Source organism: Bos taurus, chromosome 1, assembly GCF_002263795.3.
Source record: "Bos taurus isolate L1 Dominette 01449 registration number 42190680 breed Hereford chromosome 1, ARS-UCD2.0, whole genome shotgun sequence".
In the NCBI taxonomy this organism is placed as follows: Eukaryota; Metazoa; Chordata; class Mammalia; order Artiodactyla; family Bovidae; genus Bos; species Bos taurus.
In genome coordinates this window covers 58,048,305-58,067,186 of record NC_037328.1, presented here as the reverse complement: position 1 = coordinate 58,067,186, position 18,882 = coordinate 58,048,305, and the positions used below count along the sequence as shown (strand labels likewise).

The window sequence follows — 18,882 nt, the reverse complement described above, 5'->3', positions numbered from 1 at the left end:
TTGGATTTTTAAAATGTGGCAGATTGAAAACAATATTTGAGTTTTGCTTGATATTCCATAAAGATTGAAAACAATTGTTGGCTCTCTGTATAGGTGGAAGTATTAGTGTGCCAGAAGAATCAGTCATAGAGAAAGGGAAGAAATTTCGGCCTAAAACCCTAAGTGAAATTATGGTGGAAAATCAAATTGAGAAAACAAGGAAACTTATATTAAAAGCTGAAAGGGCCCAAATGAAGATTCAGCAACGAAAAAAAGAATGGGAGGAACTGTAAGTTTTTTTTTAATCTGAAATTGCACCACAGACTCAGAATTATGCTTTTGCTTTACGATTGAATTTGATTCTATACCTAGAATAAAGTAGAAAAGTTAGAGTTTATTTTTATGTTTATGGCTGTGTTTTCGGTTTTTCTGATAGGTACAAAAGTAAACCTGATGATGACTATGAAGATCCCAAAGATGTTCAGGCCATCAAAGAGGCCCAGTTATTTATGGGAGACTTTAATTTGAAGACAGCTGCAGACTATAAGATACCTGAACACATGAGAATAAATGCTGCCAAGAAGGAGGAGGAACTGGGATACCTAGACTCTATGGTACTTACCCGTAGTTTTTATGACAATGAGACATTCCTTTTTTTAAAAAAAAATTCTGCTAAGACCACCCATTTTGTTATCTGATCCATAAAGATATATAATCTTGGAAAAGGCCTGCATCATTTTCCTAGAGTAATGCCCATTTTTACACATGAGGAAATTGAGTCCTTAAAGATAAGAGATTTATCCATGATTATTAACATCACAGAACCAGTGTTCAAATTAGTTTTTTGGTTCAATACCAGTTTCATGGGTGAAAGCAATATATTTTATGGACTTTGAACCTCTGAAATTCAAACACATCCTTATTGGATATTGTTTTTGGCTGCTGTGGACTACCAGAAACTTAGGAAAAGAGGCTACTGTGGTTAGCCTTTGTTTGAAGGACTTGCAGACTTTGTAGATGACTCAATACTAAACAATTAATATATTCCATTTTGATTCTCTCTGCATTCTTTCAAACTGCTTCTAGTCATCCTGATCTCTCATATCTGTTTTTGTACTAAAGTTTCCTCTCCCTGTCATAGTAATTACTTACTTTGAATTGACAAGTGACTTTTCACATTCAGAGGCTCAAAAGGCATCTGAGCTAATATTTTGAGGAGACTTTTGAATATGGTCACCTAGTATGACTCTGCACATTGCGCATTTCAAGGCATCACATTGGAAAGAGTGCCAAGTCATAACACAGATATGATACATTTGAATATTTTATAATTTTCTGAAAAATGGAAGTAAAGTATCTTGAGGAAGGAGTGTCTCTTTCAATTTCACCGAAGATGCTGTACTTACCAGCATCAAATATTCAATAGCCACAGGTAAATTTTCATAGCTCATAACTATATTTTTCTGATCAAATGGACATTTTTAACATTTTATTAGTGACTGTTTGGATTGTTTTTCTAGCTGTTTGTCTAAGGAAATTCCTGTTTCCACTATCGTGTGTCATCCTTTCTTATAGAGAAATGTTTTTTCAACCACAATTTGCCAGTCAGCCAACCTGAAATGTCATGGTCCAGCTAGAGGTGATGGACAGGTGTGATGGACAGGTGTGATGTCCTGAACTGAACTGCACTATACTGAAATCTATTTTATTAAAGTAATAGCATTAAATAATGTAGAATACACTAGTGCACAGGTCAGAAGATCAGAGTTCTCTTCCACTTAATCTCTGCCATTTAGTAGTTCTATAAACTTGGCTAGTCATGTAAAGCTCCCAAAGCCTCAGTTGTGTTGTCTATTAAAAACAAATAGTATTTCTACCAATGAACAACAATAAGACAAGACATGTCTAGTCTTCTTTAGAGAGTTAATGAGCAGTCATTCTTTTTTAAAAAAATTAATTTATTTTTTATTGAAATATGATTGCTTTGTAAGTCATTCTTATCATGGTTAAATTCAAAGTCATTGAAAAGTATCAAGCATTTTATTTATTAAAAAAATTTTTTGGTGGCACCAGACATGTGCCATGCCATGCCATGCCATAGACATGGCATATTGGATCTTAATTCTCCGACCAGGAATCTAACCCACATCCCCTGCCTTGGAAGCGTGGAGTCTTAACCACTGGACCACCAGGGAAGTCCCTCCTCAAACATGTTAGAAATGGTATATTATACATCCCCCTCCCTGTGGCTAGTATTTAGTTTGTGAGATATTTGGAAAACTAGAAAAAGAAGCTTGGTATGTAAATAGGGCTCCTCAAAGACATCGGCCTTACAGGCATCAGGCTGGTTTGGGTTTGTTCTTCTCAGCTTAATTTCAATCCTCCAGGTACTTCAGATGTGGCCCCAACTCACCCAAGGGCTGGATTTTGACTTTAAATCTTAATGCTTTAAAGGTTTATTCTTAAGTATGTAAAACATGTCCTCTATTTTATTGCAATAGCTTGTAAATACATTGTAAGTTTTATAAGACTACTTGAAGAAGTGCCTTTTGATGTTTAATTTTTGTTAACCTGAATATTTATGCAAAGTTACTCTTAATAGCTTTGGGGCCATCTGATTGCCTAACTGCACACAGGAGTAGGGCTGCATGTGATTATAGGCTCTGGTAAACACATTTAAGAAAGACAGACTGGGGAGGGGACTGGCGGCGAGGAAGCACATGTGGCACCAGGGAGCGGAAGCAGGGGTGTAGCCTGGCTTAGATAAATGGAGAAGGAACCAAGGAAGAATCCAGGAATGTCTTGGTGTGGCGTGATACTGAAATTCAGAATCATGACCTTGCCTGCACAAGGAGTTACAGACATTACGTGGCCAAAATACAGAATCAAAACAGGTTAAATTGTAGTTTGATACAAGGTGGATACCCCTGAGTCTAAGCCCATGGGACCTGAGTTAGGATGTTACTCGTGTGTTCCTAACCAAAGGATGACCTTCCCCCTCCTGGGATCTGGCTGAGTACAGGGCTCAAGAAGGACTTCTGTGAGTAGTGGGACGAGGACAGGGGAACTCAGCCTGATAAGCCAGTTGGGGGACACCAGAGGTCATATCCAGACTGTCTCCCCCTTATGGAGAGATGAAATAGGGAAAAGCCTAACCATCAGAGAAAATAACCTGGTAGTGAATAGGAATGATCAGAAAGATTTTTTTCTCAAATTTTTCTAGGCATACCAGTCAAGGGACAAAAATCAAGTCATGTTTCAGACTGCCCTTTGTGGCTGAGTTGTCATTTCACTTCCCTCCTGTTCCTTTTCTCAGGCCTATTCAAAGAAAATGCACATGAACAAGAGCATCGTCTCTCTTCGAGACCTTAAGGTGGCTGTCATCGAGGAAATACAGTGTCTGGTCCAAGAACTGAAGAACATTCAGTCGACTCTTCCCGTATTCAAGCACCTGCCCATTCCCCAGGTCCCTCAGATATACCCAGAAGAAGTTCCAGAAAAGAGATTTCAGTATGATGATGAAACCCTCCTAGCTTTTAAGCAACAGCAGGTGAAAAGTCAGGATGAAAAGGCCCACCAGGTGGGACAGACAGCATTGGCAGGCTCAGCTGGAGGCTTCCTCAGACTCTCTTCTGGAAAGGAGCGGGATTTAACGACACGTGATTCGTTGTCTAGAGCATCAAAAGCATCAGCATTCAGTCTGGACCTTCCAAAGTTCACAGAATTTGAAAAAGCAGATCCAACTGACGTGGAGCTGGAGATTATGAAGAGGGAGGAGATCAAACACGTGTACATGCAACAGTATTTGATCAACCGGGTAAGAAATGCGACTGCTTATTTAAAGCTGAAAGACGGAAGAGCTAGATCTAGATTCTTACTTATTTTTAACTTCTCTACATTAACCTCTTCCTAAACTCTGACCAGTCAACTCACTGATAGTTTGGCTTCCCTCCCCATCCCTGGACTTGTGAAAATCATTCTGTTCTGCCCAGAACTTTGGAGCTTATCAACTTTTTGAAAAGCTAGGAATCAAGGGCAAATCCATGTTAATTGGTATCTAAAGTCACGCTAAGGAAGTGATGGAGCAGCTTTCAGATGATGGCTGGAGCATGATTTAAAACCTTCCAGTGAAAGTGAGGCACCATCTGCCTTTCACCCCTGGTCTTTCTCTAATGTATGGTTTGCCCTGTTAGTGGGAGTGTTTAGAATCATGGAATAGCAAATATTTTTATTTCTAGGAAAATCAGGACCAGGTTGGGGCCAGTTGCGTGCAGGAGGTGCTCTGAATAGGGGAGGAAAAAGTCCTTTCTGGGATGGAAAGCTCCCTCCTGCCAGCTGTACAGAGTCGCCTTGCTCAGTGTGTCTTTCTGGCTACACTCTGAAGGCACCCCTGTTACCCTGCCCCCAGCCTTACTCATCACCATTATGTCTACTTCTTCCAGTCCTGTTTTCTCAGTCTTCCTGTTTCTCCCCACTCACTTCCCTCCTTCTGAGTTTCATCTGTGCATTTTTCTTTGCTATTTCCTTCTGCCTGCAATGACTTCTTTTCAAAGTTGCCATCTTTTAAAACTCAGCTCACTTCCAGACTCGCTCCATAATCTTCTGCCTTCACTACATACTCTCGTTTCTTCTAAACTCCATTTGCACTTAAATCAGCACCTCATGCTTTATACTTATTTTTCCTGCTGTTTTGTATTGTTAGTTTTGTCTTATAACTTAGATTATACAATTTTTAATTGAGGTATAGTTGATATACAATGTTATATGTTGCTGCTGCTGCTGCTGCTGCTGCTAAGTCGCTTCAGTCATGTCCGACTCTGTGCGACCCCATAGATGGCAGCCCACCAGGCTCCCCAGTCCCTGGGATTCTCCAGGCAAGAACACTGGAATGGGTTGCCATTTCCTTCTCCAATGCAGGAAAGTGAAAAGTGAAAGTGAAGTCACTCAGTCGTGTCCGACTCTCAGCGACCCCATGGACTGCAGCCTACCAGGCTCCTCCATCCATGGGATTTTCCAGGCAACAGTACTGGAATGGGGTGCCATTGCCTTCTCCGATGTTATATGTTACAGATGTATAATAAAGTGATTCACAGTTTTTAAAATTATACTCCATTTGTAGTTACTATAAAATATGGTGCACAATAATCACTGTAGCTTGTTTTATACCTAATAGTTTATACCTATTAATGTACCCTTATATTGCCCCTCTCTTCTTTCTTCTCCCAGCTTGTAACCGCTACATTGTTGTCTATATTTGTTTCCTTTTTGTTATGTTCACTAGTTTGCTTATTTTTTTTTTAGATTCCACATATTACTGCTAACATACAATATTTATCTTTCTCTGACTGACTTATTTCACTAATCATAATATTCCCCGGGTCCATCCATGTCATTGCAAATGGAAAAATTTCATTCTTTTATATGGCTGAGTAGTATTCCATTTCACATATGTATGCATCACATTTGATTTTTCTATTCATCTGTTTATGGACACTTAGGTTGCTTCCCAAGTGTTGCTTCCTTAGGTTGTATTTTGAGAGACCTCCCTCTCCACATTCTTGATAATATTTGTTATTTGTGTATGTATGTGTGTGTGTTTGATGATAGCCATTCTATGAGATGTGAGGTGATTATCTCACTGTGGTTTTGATTTGCATTTTCCTAGTGATTAGCAATATTGAGCATTTTTTCATGTGCCTATTGGCCACCTGCATTTCTTCTTTGGAAAAATGTCTATTCAGGTCTTCTGCCTATTTTTAAATCATTTTTTTGATGTTGAATTGTATGAGTTGTTTATACATGTTGGATATTAACCCCTTATCAGTCACATCATTTGCCAGGATTTTCTCCCATTCAATAGGTTGTATTTTCTTTCTTTTTTTTTTTTTTTGGTGATTTCCTTTGCTATCTTAAAGCTTTTAAGCTTAATTATATTTGTCTATTTTTGTTTTTGTTTGCTGTAAGAGACAGAGCCAAAAAAAATATATTGCTGTGATTTAATTTATGTCAAACAGTGTTCTACTTATGTTTTCCTCCAAGAATTTTATGGTTTCCAGTCTTACGTTTAGGTCTTTAATCCATTTTGAGTTTATTTTTGTGTATGGTGTTATAGAACTGTCCCATTTTCCCAGTATCACTTATTGAAGGGACTTCTCTCCATTGTATGTTCTTGTCTCCTTTGTCACTGATTAATTGACCGTATGTGCCTGAGTTTATTTCTGCGCTCTCTGTTCCCTTTCATTGATTGATGTGTCTGTATTTGTGCCAGTATCATACTGTTTGATCATTACAACTTTGTAGTATGACCTTGAAGTCAGGGAGTATGATTCCTCCAGCTCTGTTTTCTTTCTCAAGATTGTTTTGGCTATTTGGGGTCTTTTGTATTTCCATACAAATTAAAAAAAAAATTGTTCTGTTTCCGTGAAAATTGCCATTGGTATTTTGATAGGGATTGCATTGAATCTATAGGTTGCTTTGGATAGTATAGTATTTTAACAATGCTGATTCTTTCTATCCAAGAGCATAGTATATTTTTCCATCTGTTCCTGTGGTCTTCAGTTTCTTTCATCAGTTTCTTAGAGTTTTCTGAGTATAGGTCTTTTACCTCCCTAGGTAGATTTATTTCTAGGTATTTTGTTCATTTTGAGGTGATGGTAAATGAGATTGTTTCCTTAATTTCTCTTTCTGATAATTAATTTTTAGTATATAGAAATGCAAAAGATTTCTATATATTAACTTTATATCCTGCAACTTTACTAAATTCATTGATGAGCTCTAGTAGTTGTCTGGTGGTGTCTTTAGGATTTTCTGTGTGTATGTCATCTGCAAACAGTAATAGTTTTGCTTCTTCTTTTTCAATTTGGATTCTTTTTATTTCTTGTATGACTGCTGTGGTTAGGATTTCCAATATTCTGTGGGATAAAAGTTGCAATAATGTGTATCCTTGTCTTGTTCCTGATCTTAGAGGAAATGCTTTCAGTTTTTCACCTTTTGAGTATGATATTAGCTATGGATTTGTCATATTATGACTTTTATTATGTTGAGCTATGTTCTCTCTCTGCCCCCTTTCTAAAAAGTTTTTATCATAAATAGATGTTAAATTTTGTCAAAAGTTTTTCTGCAGCGAGATAATCATGTGGCTTTTATTTTTCAGTTTGTTAATGTGGTGCAACACACTGATTTGTGTCTATTGAATTATCCTTGCATCCTTGGAATAAATCTCACTGATCATAATGTATGATTATTTAAGGTACTGTTGGGATCAGTTTGCTAATATTTTGTTAAGGACTTTTGCATCTATGTTCATCAGTGATATTGGGCTGTAATGCTCTTTTTTGCGTGATATATTTGTCTGGTTTTAGTATCAGGATAATACTGGCCTTATAGAATGAGTTTGGAAGTGTTCCTTCGTCTGCAATTTTTGGGGATAGTTTTAGGATGGTTGTTAACTCTTCTTTAAATGTTTGGTAGAATTCCCCTGTGAAGCTATCCAGTCTGATTTAACTTCATTACTGGTAATTGGTCTGTTCATTGCTGTGGTCTCAGTTGTACTGCTTTTTCATTTCTGATTTTATTGACTTAGGCCACCTCCCATTTTTTTCTTGATGAATTTGGATTAAGGTTTGTCAGTTTTATCTTTTCAAAGACCAGCCTTAGTTTTATTGATTTTTTTTTCCTCTAGTCTCTATTTCGTTAGATCATACAGTTCTTGAGGGAAGGGCCACATATACTTCTGATTCCTCTGAAGCGTCTAGGACAATTCTAGACATATAGTAGGTATTATGTAAAAAGTTTTGATTGATTTAACTAGTTATTAATTTAACAAATATTTATTGGCCATTCTATGTGTAGAAACAGTGTAAGCTAGGTAGTAGGGATGCAACAATTCCCAAGCCAGATATGTACTCTATCTTCATAAAGCTTACAGGTATGAAGTATAATGAGAATAAAACAAGCATAACCCTTACAACCTTGGACACCTATGTGGTATAGTTGCAGAATGGTGTTGCACTAAAGACAATATAGTCCTGTCTCCAAAGAAGCTTAAAAATAATTCAGATTCATTAAGCCAGCATTAAAGCGGAACCCACTTAGTCTACGGTCAATCATTAAAAGTTTAATTTTTCTTTTCCTTGGTTTGTTTTTTGTTTCTGTTTTTTAGCTCTCTGAAATGCTTTAGCAGTTTCACTGCCCCAGACCCACAGATGTCTTCCTGTTTCTCAGCCTTAGGTTGAACCCACACTCACTATAGGCGTTACATAGTCAAGGCTTCCTATGTACAGCCTAATGACAAACATGGAATGGTGTGTATTCTTCCTGTTGTACTAGTTTCTTTAAGAGAATCTGCCCCTTGGGGCTGTCTTTTGCTTTCTTAATCTTCTTTGGGATGGGACAAGGGAGAAGCTGTGTCAAAATCAAAGTAAAACTGAGGATTTAAGATCATTTGAAATGGCAGTGGGATAAAGTCTAGACCAGGCCCTGAGTTACTTGAGTTCTTATCTGTAACAAATTAGTTTTGGTCTCAAGGAAATCATTTTTAGTCTTAATTTCTTCATCTATAAATAAACTAAGAAAAGAAGATTGAATAAATTTCTTATGGTTCCGCAATTATGTTTATCTATTTAAAAATATTTGCTGTTCCATAAGTTTGAAATTTTTGAAAATAAGGTGAGGGAAGTAAAAAATTTTTAGTGCTTACTGTGTGAAGGACAGTGTAGAGATACTGTGGGGACGGAGTGGAGACAAATACTAACAGTATCCATGAAGAGCTCGTAGTCTCCAATTTAAACAAAGATTTAATCAAGATTTGTTATAAAACTCTGATTTAAAGTAGGAAGGACATTCTTGATCAATGGGTTAATCAATGATGAAGAAATAGCTAGAAGGACTGCAACTTCTTCAAGACTTCCTACCACTTAATAAATTTAATTTATATTCATTTAATACCATTGATGAATTTATGTGACTACATACATACACATGTGCCTACTCACCCACCTTTATAATTTTCCATCCAAAATAAGGGCAGAATAAACAAATGCTTTTACCCAAACAAATCCGTATTGTTGGGTAGTTTTAAAGATGCACTTATCTGTTTTAAGCTTCTAACATACCCTCATATCTTTTTGCACCTCAGATCAAAGAACTGATTGTCACCTTTGATGCAGAACTCCGTCTCCTGAGACATCAGAAACTGAAGTTAGATACTCAGATGAAATTATCTGACCTGCACCATGTCACATTATTTCAAGAAATGCTTCTCCTAAAGAACTTTGAAAAACAGGAGAACATACTTCAAGAGCGTGTTAATTCATTAGACAAAGAGGAACAGGACATGCAAGTATGAACGGTCGAAAGATTGCTAACTGGCTACAGCCTTAGTTATGGAGGGGACTCGATTCTTCTTTTCTTCTTCTTAATTTCCCCCCTTGTTCTAGTCTACATCTCTTTCTTGTCTTCTCTTCATCCTCCTCCTTCCTGTTATTCCTGTTTGCTCTCTATTTTTGGTAACCTTGCTCAGGGAACAGTGAATCATAATTTTTAATGAATTTGATCTGATATCTTATAAAGTAGGAGAATTAATTTTTCAAAAGTGACCCTTATGTTTTGTTTACCCTGGCTTTAAAATTATTTTTGTTGTTAGTAGCTATCATGTGAAGTTGAGTTTTGATTATATATTATCATTATGAATGAACATACGTGGAAAAGGAGTTGGTAAATTTCTTAAATACAATAGCTACTTTCAGAGTAATACATAATTGACTAGCACAGGAAATTTTCTTTATTATATATATTAATATGTAAATTTAAGGAGATTAATTATACCTTCTCTCTTTGTCATGAAGGAAGAAGGAGTCTATTACATAATGCATGCACAATAGTGATGTCAGTTTGTAGATATATCTGCTTCACTAAGAGCAAATTTGCCTTTTTGTTTTCAGTATCTTGTGTTGATATGAAAGAGAGTCTTTTTTGAGAGCACATACAGAAAAATATTAGCTGACATTCACATATAAGTAAAAATTTTAAATTAATTTAGTTTTTTGAGGAAGTTAAACATCAAAAAAATCTATCTTATCTGATTCTGACCTTAATTGATTTTTACAAAAGAATTCTAAATTTTAACCAAATGAATGACTCTGCAAACATCAGAAATGTAAACTTCTATTAAGAAGATTTAAAAATGTTTGTAGGCTGTAACCTTGCACTGTAATGTACATTATTCTCTGATCCTGGTTTATCAGGAAATATTTTATTTATCATTTGTTCATATTCTTTTCCATTTAGTGGAAAATAAATGAAACTCTTAAAGAGATGGAAGAGAAAAAGAATGAAGTAGCCAAGCTCCAAGACCAAGAAAAAGCACTCTATTCTGGTTTCCAAACAGCGCTTGGAGAAAACAATAAATTTGCTAATTTCCTTATGAAGGTACTAAAGAAGAGGATTAAGCGGGTGAAGAAAAAAGAGGTCGAAGGAGATGTCGGTTTGTATTTCTTTCCTATATATGATTCTATTTTTTCTCATTAGCATGAAATAGAGAAATAACTAAGGGACATATTACACACTTTTTCTTTTTTTTTTCCCTACAACATAGACAGTGTAGAGGCATGTGGGGTTACAGAGGAGAGGAGAGAAACCTTTAGGTCTCTGACCATCAGAAGTGTGTGTGCATATGCCATGAGATAGCACAGGGTAGTTTCACTTAACAAGCACTTCTTTCCATGTTTACTTGACACCTGTGTATCTTTGATAAAATTTCTCGTCCTGTCTTTTGCTCACGTTTGAATACAGTTGCTTGCTTTTGTACTGTTGAGTTTTGAGAACTCTACATATTATATCCACTAGTCCTTTGTCAAATATGTGGTTTGCAAATATTTTCTTCTAGTCTGTAGCTTGGTTTTTCATTCTCTGAATAGGATCATGTGCAGGGCAATAGTTTTGAATTTTGTCAATGCTCAATTTGTCATTTTTTCCTCTCTTGGATTTTGTTTTGTTGTCAAGTCTAAGAATCCTTTGCCTAGCCCTGGGTCCCAAAGATTTTCTTTTATTTTTTTTTCTAAAGGTTTTATAGGTTTACATTGAAATCAATGATCCATTTGGAGTTAAGTTTTCTGTAAGGTAGGAGACTTAGGTCAAGGTTTTTGTTTTCTCCTAGGAATGTCCAATTTTTCTAGCACCATTTGTTGAAAAGGCTGTCTCTCTTCTGTTGGATTGCCTTTATCTTTGTCAAAAATCATTTGAGCCTATCTATGTGGACCTATTTCTGTTGTTTTTTTTTTCTTTTTAATTCTGTTCTGTTGATCTGTGTGTTTATCTCTTCACCAATACTAAGGTCTTGAGTATGGTAGGTATTGAGTTCTAAAATCAGGTAGACTAATTCCTCCCACTTTTAAAAATTACATTAGCTATTCTGGTACCTTTATATTTCCATGTTTAATTTTTTTTATATATCTACAAAAGATATCATTGGAATTCTGACAGCAATTGTGTTAAACCTCTATCAGTTTGGGGGGAATTAGTGTCTTTCCTATATTGAGTCTTCCAATGCATGAACAGGATATGTATTTATTTAAAGCTTTGATTTGTCATCAACACTGTGTAGTTTTCAACATACAATTCATGTTCATGTTTTACCTCTAAAGTACTTCTTTTTTATTTTTTTATTTTTTGAGTAATTTGTTTTTAATCTTGGTGTCCACATATCCATACTAGTATATAGAAATATGGTTGCTTTGGGGATATTTATCTTGTATCTTGTAACCTGACTTATTCTAGGAGTTTTTGATTGATTCCTTGGGAATTTCTAGCTCTAAAGGGCAATTTCATTTTTAGTCTGTATGCCAGTTACCATTTCTTGGCTTATTGCCCTGGTTAGAATTTTCAGTACTATCTTAAAATAGAGTGTTAAGAACAGACATCCTTGCCTTAGTCCAATCTTAGGGGGAAAGCATTCAATCTTTCACTATTAAGTATGCTGCCTATACCATTAAAAAACATCTGTAGGTGTTTCTTGGATACTTTTTACCAAGTTCAGGAAGTTCTCTTCTGTTTTGTTTTTCATGAATGAGTTTGAATTTTATCAGATGCTTTACTGTATTGATGATTATGTGACCTTTTTTTTCTCTTTAGCCTGTTAAGATGGTGGATTATATTGGCTGATTACTAATTACAAAACTAGGCTAGCATTCTGAAATCTTGGCTTCCTGGGTAGCTCAAATGGCAAAGAATCTGCCTGCAATGCAGGAGACCTGGGTTCGATCCCTGGGTTGGGAAGATCCCCTGGAGAAGGGCATGGTAACCCACTCAGTATTCTTCCCTGGAGAATTTCGTGGACAGAGGAGCCTGACGGGCTACAGTCCATGGAGTCACAAAGAGTCAGACACGTCTGAGTGACTAACACTTTCACTTTCTGGTATAATGTAAAATTCTTTTTATGTATTGTTGAATTCTATTTGCTAATATTAAGAAATTTTATGGGAGGAGAACAAGATGGCAGAGGAGTAGGTGGACGTGGAGTACATCTCTCTCCATGGATACATCAGGAATACACCTTCAGACACAGAAGTGCATGCAAAACACCAGCTGAGAGTAGACAGGAGTACTCGACCAGAGGAAAAGAATATATAGAACCAGACAAAACTCTGTAGGACAAAGGAACTGGGGGGAAAAACAGGAGTGTTAGTAGGACTGGACCTGTCTTCAGTGGGTGGGGGAACTGAAGCAGGAGTCTGATCCCCACATTGGGGCAACTGTCTGAGTCAGAGGAGAAACATTTAAGGCTGAGAGTGAAACAGCTGATCTATGGCAGCCTAAATAGAATGAGACTCAGATAGACCTTGCTACAGCCATACGTATCTTGGACAGGAATGCTGGTCCCCTGGAAGGCACAGGGGCTGGGAGCTGGAGTTTGGGGCGTGTGGAGTGATCCCAGGACGAGGGCTGCTATTGACTGTGGAGAGATGGATCCAGGGGAGGTGAGGGAGGAGATTGTGCTGGGAAATGCCTGTGGAGGAAAGCCAGGCAGCCACCTAAGCAAGGCGATACTGCTTAGTCATGTGTAGGGGGTGGAGACATGACTATAGCCTCTCTCTCCCCACAGGCCAACATCAGCAGCTGAACAATAGACAGGCTGGCCCATCAAATGCCTGAGACACTGAACTACAGAGTAGGACCCCACCCAGGGTGCCTCTTTAAGTGCCTGACGTGCCAATCTACAGAGTAGGACCCCAGCAAGGGGGGGCCCTCTATGTGCCTGATGCTCCGAACAACAGAGAAGGACCCCAGGCAAAGGAGCCCTCTAAGTGCCTGAATGGGCAGAGCTAAGGAGAAAGACTGGCCAAAGAGGCCTTCTGATCACTAGCTACAAGAGGCTCAAAAAAAGGCGCTGATAGGACCATAACTCCTGTGGCAGAGGCAGTCCATGTCCCTGCACACTTGGCACTGCCAGGGTCCCCGCAAGCCAAGCAGCTGCACCACCTGCACACTCAACTCTCACGGGGGCAGAGCTGCCACAGGCAAAAAAAAGTCTTGCATCTATGCCTACAGGGTCACTTCAGTAGTGTCTGACTCTTTGCAACCCTGTAGACTGTGGCCTGCCAGGCTTCTCTGTCAGGGAGGGGTTCTCCAGGCAAGAATACTGGAGAGTATTGACCAATACTGGTTGCCATACCCTACCAGAGCACTATATTTCCTGCTGCCCTGGCCGTCAACTCCCCTGAGTACCTGGTGCTGCCAGAACCCCTGCAACCCAAGCAGCTGCACCACCTCCACACCTGGCCCTCACAGAGGCAAACCTAAGTCCTCTAGGGCAGCCTCAGGAGCAAACCCCAGTGGACGAGCCACATGCAGAAGTGGAGATAAAACCACAGTTGAAACCAAGGGGCAGTGTGGCTAAGGAAGAAGGCCCAAAATCTTCCCACCAACTGTACAAGTTGCAGGTTAAATCCACATGATCAACTAGGCAGACTCTGTGTTGATGGAATATATAAAAAGTCATTGAGAGCTCCCACAAAAGAAAATGCACAAGTTCTGGTAGCTGAGGACATTGGAGGCAAGAACACATAGCAGTAGGACCAGATTAGACTCAGAGCTGCCCCCACAGCAGGTCCAGAGATCAGCACAGTGTTGGAGGGCATCCTAGGGAGGTAAGGTGGACTGTGACTCCCAGCAAGGGAAAGGACTCTGAGAGCAGTGATTCAAGAAAAACACTTATTATTCTTATGTTTTGACTTTCTCTGTAGATTCTTTTGGATTTTTTCCCCTTTATTCTCTCCCCCTATTGTAGTTGTTGATTTTATTGGCACTATGAAATCTAATTAAGCTTTTGAGCTTGTTTTTTTCCTCAGTCACATTTGTTAGTGCTGTTATAAACCTCTGCCTCTACATTGGGCTTTTGCAGTTATGTGGAGTTTTCCTTTTTTCTCTCTTTTTTAATTTTAATTTTTTTAAGCCTATTATATTTTTTTCTACATTTATTCCTTTGTTTGCCTTTCCTACTGTTCTTTTCCCCTTGCAGTTAATCTTTAATGTATATAAATCTTCTTCGTGTACCTCTATTTAACTTTGCATATCTATTCTTTCTTTCTTTTCTTTCTTTCCTTTCCTCTCAACATTTTGTCAGTTTTATTTTCATTGCTTTATTCCCCACTTAGCACCTTGCTTTAGTTTTGTTTTCCAGTTTTTGCTTTAGTTAGTTTTGTCCTGGTAGATATAATTTTTGGTTTCCTTTGTTTGCCAGGTCAGTCTATTGTACTTTATTTTTGTTGGACTGTTCTGATTTTGCTTATGGGTGTATATGTATGTGTGTATATTCAGTCACACTTTTATTGTTGCTATAAACCTCTGCCTTTACATTGAGCTTTTGCAGTTCTGTGGAGTTTTCCTTTTTTTCCCCTTTTTTCTTCCTTCTTCCATGTTCTTTCTTTTCTCTTTTATAATTTAAAAATTTTTTAAAAACCTATTATATTTTTTTCTACATTTATTCCTTTGTTTGCCTTTCCTATGGTTCTTTTCCCCTTGAAGTTTAATCTTTAATGTATACAAATCTTCTTTGTCTACCTCTGTTTAACTTTGCATATCTATTCTTTCTTTCTTTTCTTTCTTTCCTTTCCTCTCAACATATTTGTTAGTTTTGTTTTCAATACTTTATTCCCTACTTGGCACCTTGCTTTAGTTTTGTTTTCCAGTTTGTGCTTTAGTTAGTTTTGTTCTTAACTGGTAAATATAAATTTTGATTTACTTTGTTCACCCGACCAATCTACTGCACTTTATTTTTGTTGGACTGTTTTCACTTTGCTCATGGGTGTATATGTATATGTGTATATTCCATTATTTTAATTATTATTGCCTGATTTTGTAACTGCCATTTGTCTGGGGTTCATCTTTGGTTTCTCATTTTTGTAATTTGTTTTACTCTCACTTAATGCCACAACAAACCACTTGTGGAAACTTTGTTCCTGACCAGAGATCAAGCCCTGAGTCTTTGGAGTGGGAGCACTGACTCCAAACAACCAGACCACCAGAGAACTAACCCTAAGGAGTATCAAATAGTGAGAACTCACAAAGGAAACCACTTGAATACAAGAGCGGCCATCACCCAATCATCAGTAGCACCCTGTGTAGGACACCTCATCTAAACAACAAACAAAATAAAAATACAAACCAAATCATCAGCAGACAGGATTACCACCTCACTCAGCCTTGCCTATCAGAGGAAAAACAAACAACCAAACAAAAAATCAGCACAAATCTCACCCTGTACGAAGCTCAAACAAATCACTGGACCAACCTTAGGAGGGCAGAAACCAAAAAGAAGAAAGAATTCAACCTTTAAACCTGGCAAAAGGAGACCTCAAACACAATAAGTTAAAAAAAAAATAACAAAAAGGCATAGAAATACTATACAAATGAAGGAACAAGATAGAAACACTGAAGTCCAAATAAATGAAGAGGAAATAGGCAAACTACCTGAAAAAGAATTCAGAATAATGATAGTAAAGATGATCAAAAACCTTGAAAACAAAATGGAGAAAATGCAAGAATCAATTAACAAAAATCTGGAAGAATTAAAGAATAAACATACAGAGACAAAGGACACAATGACTGAAATTAAAAATACTCTAGAAGGAATCTATAGCAGAATATCTGAAGCAAAAGAATGAATCAGTGAGCTGGAAGATAAAATGGTGGAAATAACTTCTGAAGAGCAGAATAAAGTAAAAAGAATGAACTGAGGATAGTTTCCAGACCTCTGGGACAATATCAAATGCACCAACATTTGAAGTATAGGGGTCCCAGAAGAAGAAGAAAAAAAGAAAGGGTATGAAATTTTTGAAAAGATTATAATTGAAAATTTCCCCAACATGGAAAAGGAAATAGTCAATCAAGTCCAGGAGGCACAAAGAGTACCTTACAGGATAAACCCAAGGAGAAACACACCAAGACACATACTAATCAAACTAACAAAGACTAAGCACAAAGAATATTAAAAGCAGCAAGGGAGAAGCAACAAGTAACATATAAGGGAAATCCCATACAGTTAACTGCTGATCTTTAAGCAGAAACTCAGGCCAGAAGGGAATGTCAAGATATATTTAAAGTACTGAAAGGGAAAAAACCGCAACCAAGATTACTGTACTTGACAAGGATCTCATTCAAAATTGATAGAGAAATAAAAAGCTTTTCAGACAAGCAAAAGTTAAGAGAATTCAGTATCACCAAACCAGCTTTACAACAAATGTTAAAGGGATTTCTATAGTCAAGAAATACAAGAGAAGAAAATAGATCTACAAAATCAACCCCAAACATTTAAGAAAATAGCAATAGGAACATATATATCAATAATTACTTAAAATGTAAATGGATTAAATGCTCCAGCCAAAAGACACAGACTGGCTGAATGGATACAAAAATAAGACCCATATAAATGCTGTCTACAAGAAACCCACTTCAAACCTCAAGACACATAGAGACTGAAAGTGAGAGGATGGAAAAATATATTCCATGCAAATGGAAAGCAAAAGAAAGCTGGAGTAGCAATCCTTATATTGACAAAATAGGCCTTAAAGAAGATTACAAGAGATAAGAAAGGACACTCCATAATGATCAAGGATCAATTCAAGAGGAAGACATAACAGTTGTAAATATCTATACACCCAACATAGGTGCACCTCAATAGTTAAGACAAACACTAACAGACATAAAAGGAGAAATTGACAGTTACACAATAATAGTAGGAGACTTTAACACCTCACTCACACCAATGGACAGATCATCAAAATAGAAAATTAATAAGGAAACACAGGTCTTAAATGATGCATTAGCTAAGATGGATCTCATTGATATCTTCAGGACATTCCATCCAAATGCAGAAGAATACCCCTTCTTCTCAAGTGCACATGGAACATTCTCCAGGACAGATCACATCTTGGGTAAGAAATAAAACCTCAGTAAAATTTAAGAAAATTGAAATCATATCAAGCATTTTCTCTGACCACAATGCTATGATTTGTAAGATTTCAATTACAAGAAAAAAACCGTAAGAAACACAAACACATGGATGTTAAACAACACATTTCTAAATAACCAACATGTTACTAAAGAAATCAAAAGGGAAAGGAAAAAAGTTCTGGAAACAAATGACAATGATAACATGACAGCTCAAAACCTATGGAATGCAGCAAAAGCAGTTCTAAGAGGGAAGTTTATAGCAATACAGTCCTACCTCAAGAAACAAGAAAAACATAAAATAGACATCCTAACTTTACACCTAAAACAACTGGAAATAGAAGAAGAACAACAACAACAAACCAAAAATTAGTAGAAGGAAAGAAATCATAAAGATCTGAGCAGAAATAAGTGAAAAGCAAATGAAAGAAACAATTGTAAAGATTAATAAAACTAAAAGCTGGTTTTTTGAGAAGATCAACAAAATTGACAAGCCTTTAGTCCGGTTCATCAAGAAAAAAAAAGAGAAGAATCAAATCAACAAAATTAGGAATGAAAAAGGAGAGGTTACAACAGACAATGCAGAAATACAAAGGATTATGAGAAACAATTATGAACAACTATATGGCAATAAAATCGAAGAAATGGACAAATTCTTAGAAAAGTTCAGTCTTCCAAGACTGAACCAGGAAGAAATAGAAATTATGAACAACCCAATTGCAAGCATTGAAATTGAAGCTGTGATCAAAAATCTCCCCCCAAACAAAAGCCCAGGACCAGATTACTTCACAGGGAAATTCTGTCAAACATTTAGAGAAGAGCTAATGCTTATCCTTCTAAAACTCTTTCAAAAAATTGCAGAGGAAGGAAGACTTCCAAACTCATTCTATGAGGCCGCTTTCACCCTGATACCAAAACCAGACAAAGACAACACAAAAAGAGAAAACTACAGGCCAATATCACTGATGAACATAGATGAAAAAATCCTCAACAAAATTTTAGCAAACATAATTCAGTAGCACATCAAGAAGCTCATACACCATGATCAAGTTGGGTTTATTCCAGGAATGCAAGGATTCTTCAATATTTGAAAATCAATATGATACCGCATATTAACAAATTGAAAGATAGAAACCATATGATAATCTCAACAGATGCAGAGAAAACCTTTGACAAAATTCAGCACCCACTTGTGATTAAAACTCTTCAAAAAATGGTCATAGAAGGAATCTACCTCAACATGGTAAAGGCCATATATGATAAGCCTACAGCAAACATTATTCTCAGTGGTGAAAAACTGAAAGCGTTCCCCCTAAGGTCAGGAACAAGACAAGGGTGTCCACTCTCACCACTATTATTCAACATAGTTCTGGAAATTCTAGCTACAGCAGTCAGAGAAGAAAAAGAAATAAAAGGAACCCAGATAGGAAAAGAAGTAAAGCTCACACTGGTTGTAGA

The 18,882-nt window shown here is 37.1% G+C and overlaps 1 protein-coding gene across 3 annotated transcripts in view; it reads left to right on the top strand.

Annotated features, from left to right (window-relative positions):
* Positions 1-18,882, top strand: part of CFAP44 (cilia and flagella associated protein 44) — a 119,438-nt gene that overhangs the window by 74,444 nt on the left and 26,112 nt on the right. For all 3 annotated transcript variants that reach the window (XM_002684775.6, XM_059887897.1, XM_059887895.1), the window contains 5 exons: positions 94-268; positions 416-593; positions 3,296-3,796; positions 9,116-9,319; positions 10,267-10,462. In XM_002684775.6, coding sequence (XP_002684821.2) covers positions 94-268; positions 416-593; positions 3,296-3,796; positions 9,116-9,319; positions 10,267-10,462 — 1,254 coding nt within the window. The remainder of the gene's footprint in view (positions 1-93; positions 269-415; positions 594-3,295; positions 3,797-9,115; positions 9,320-10,266; positions 10,463-18,882) is intronic.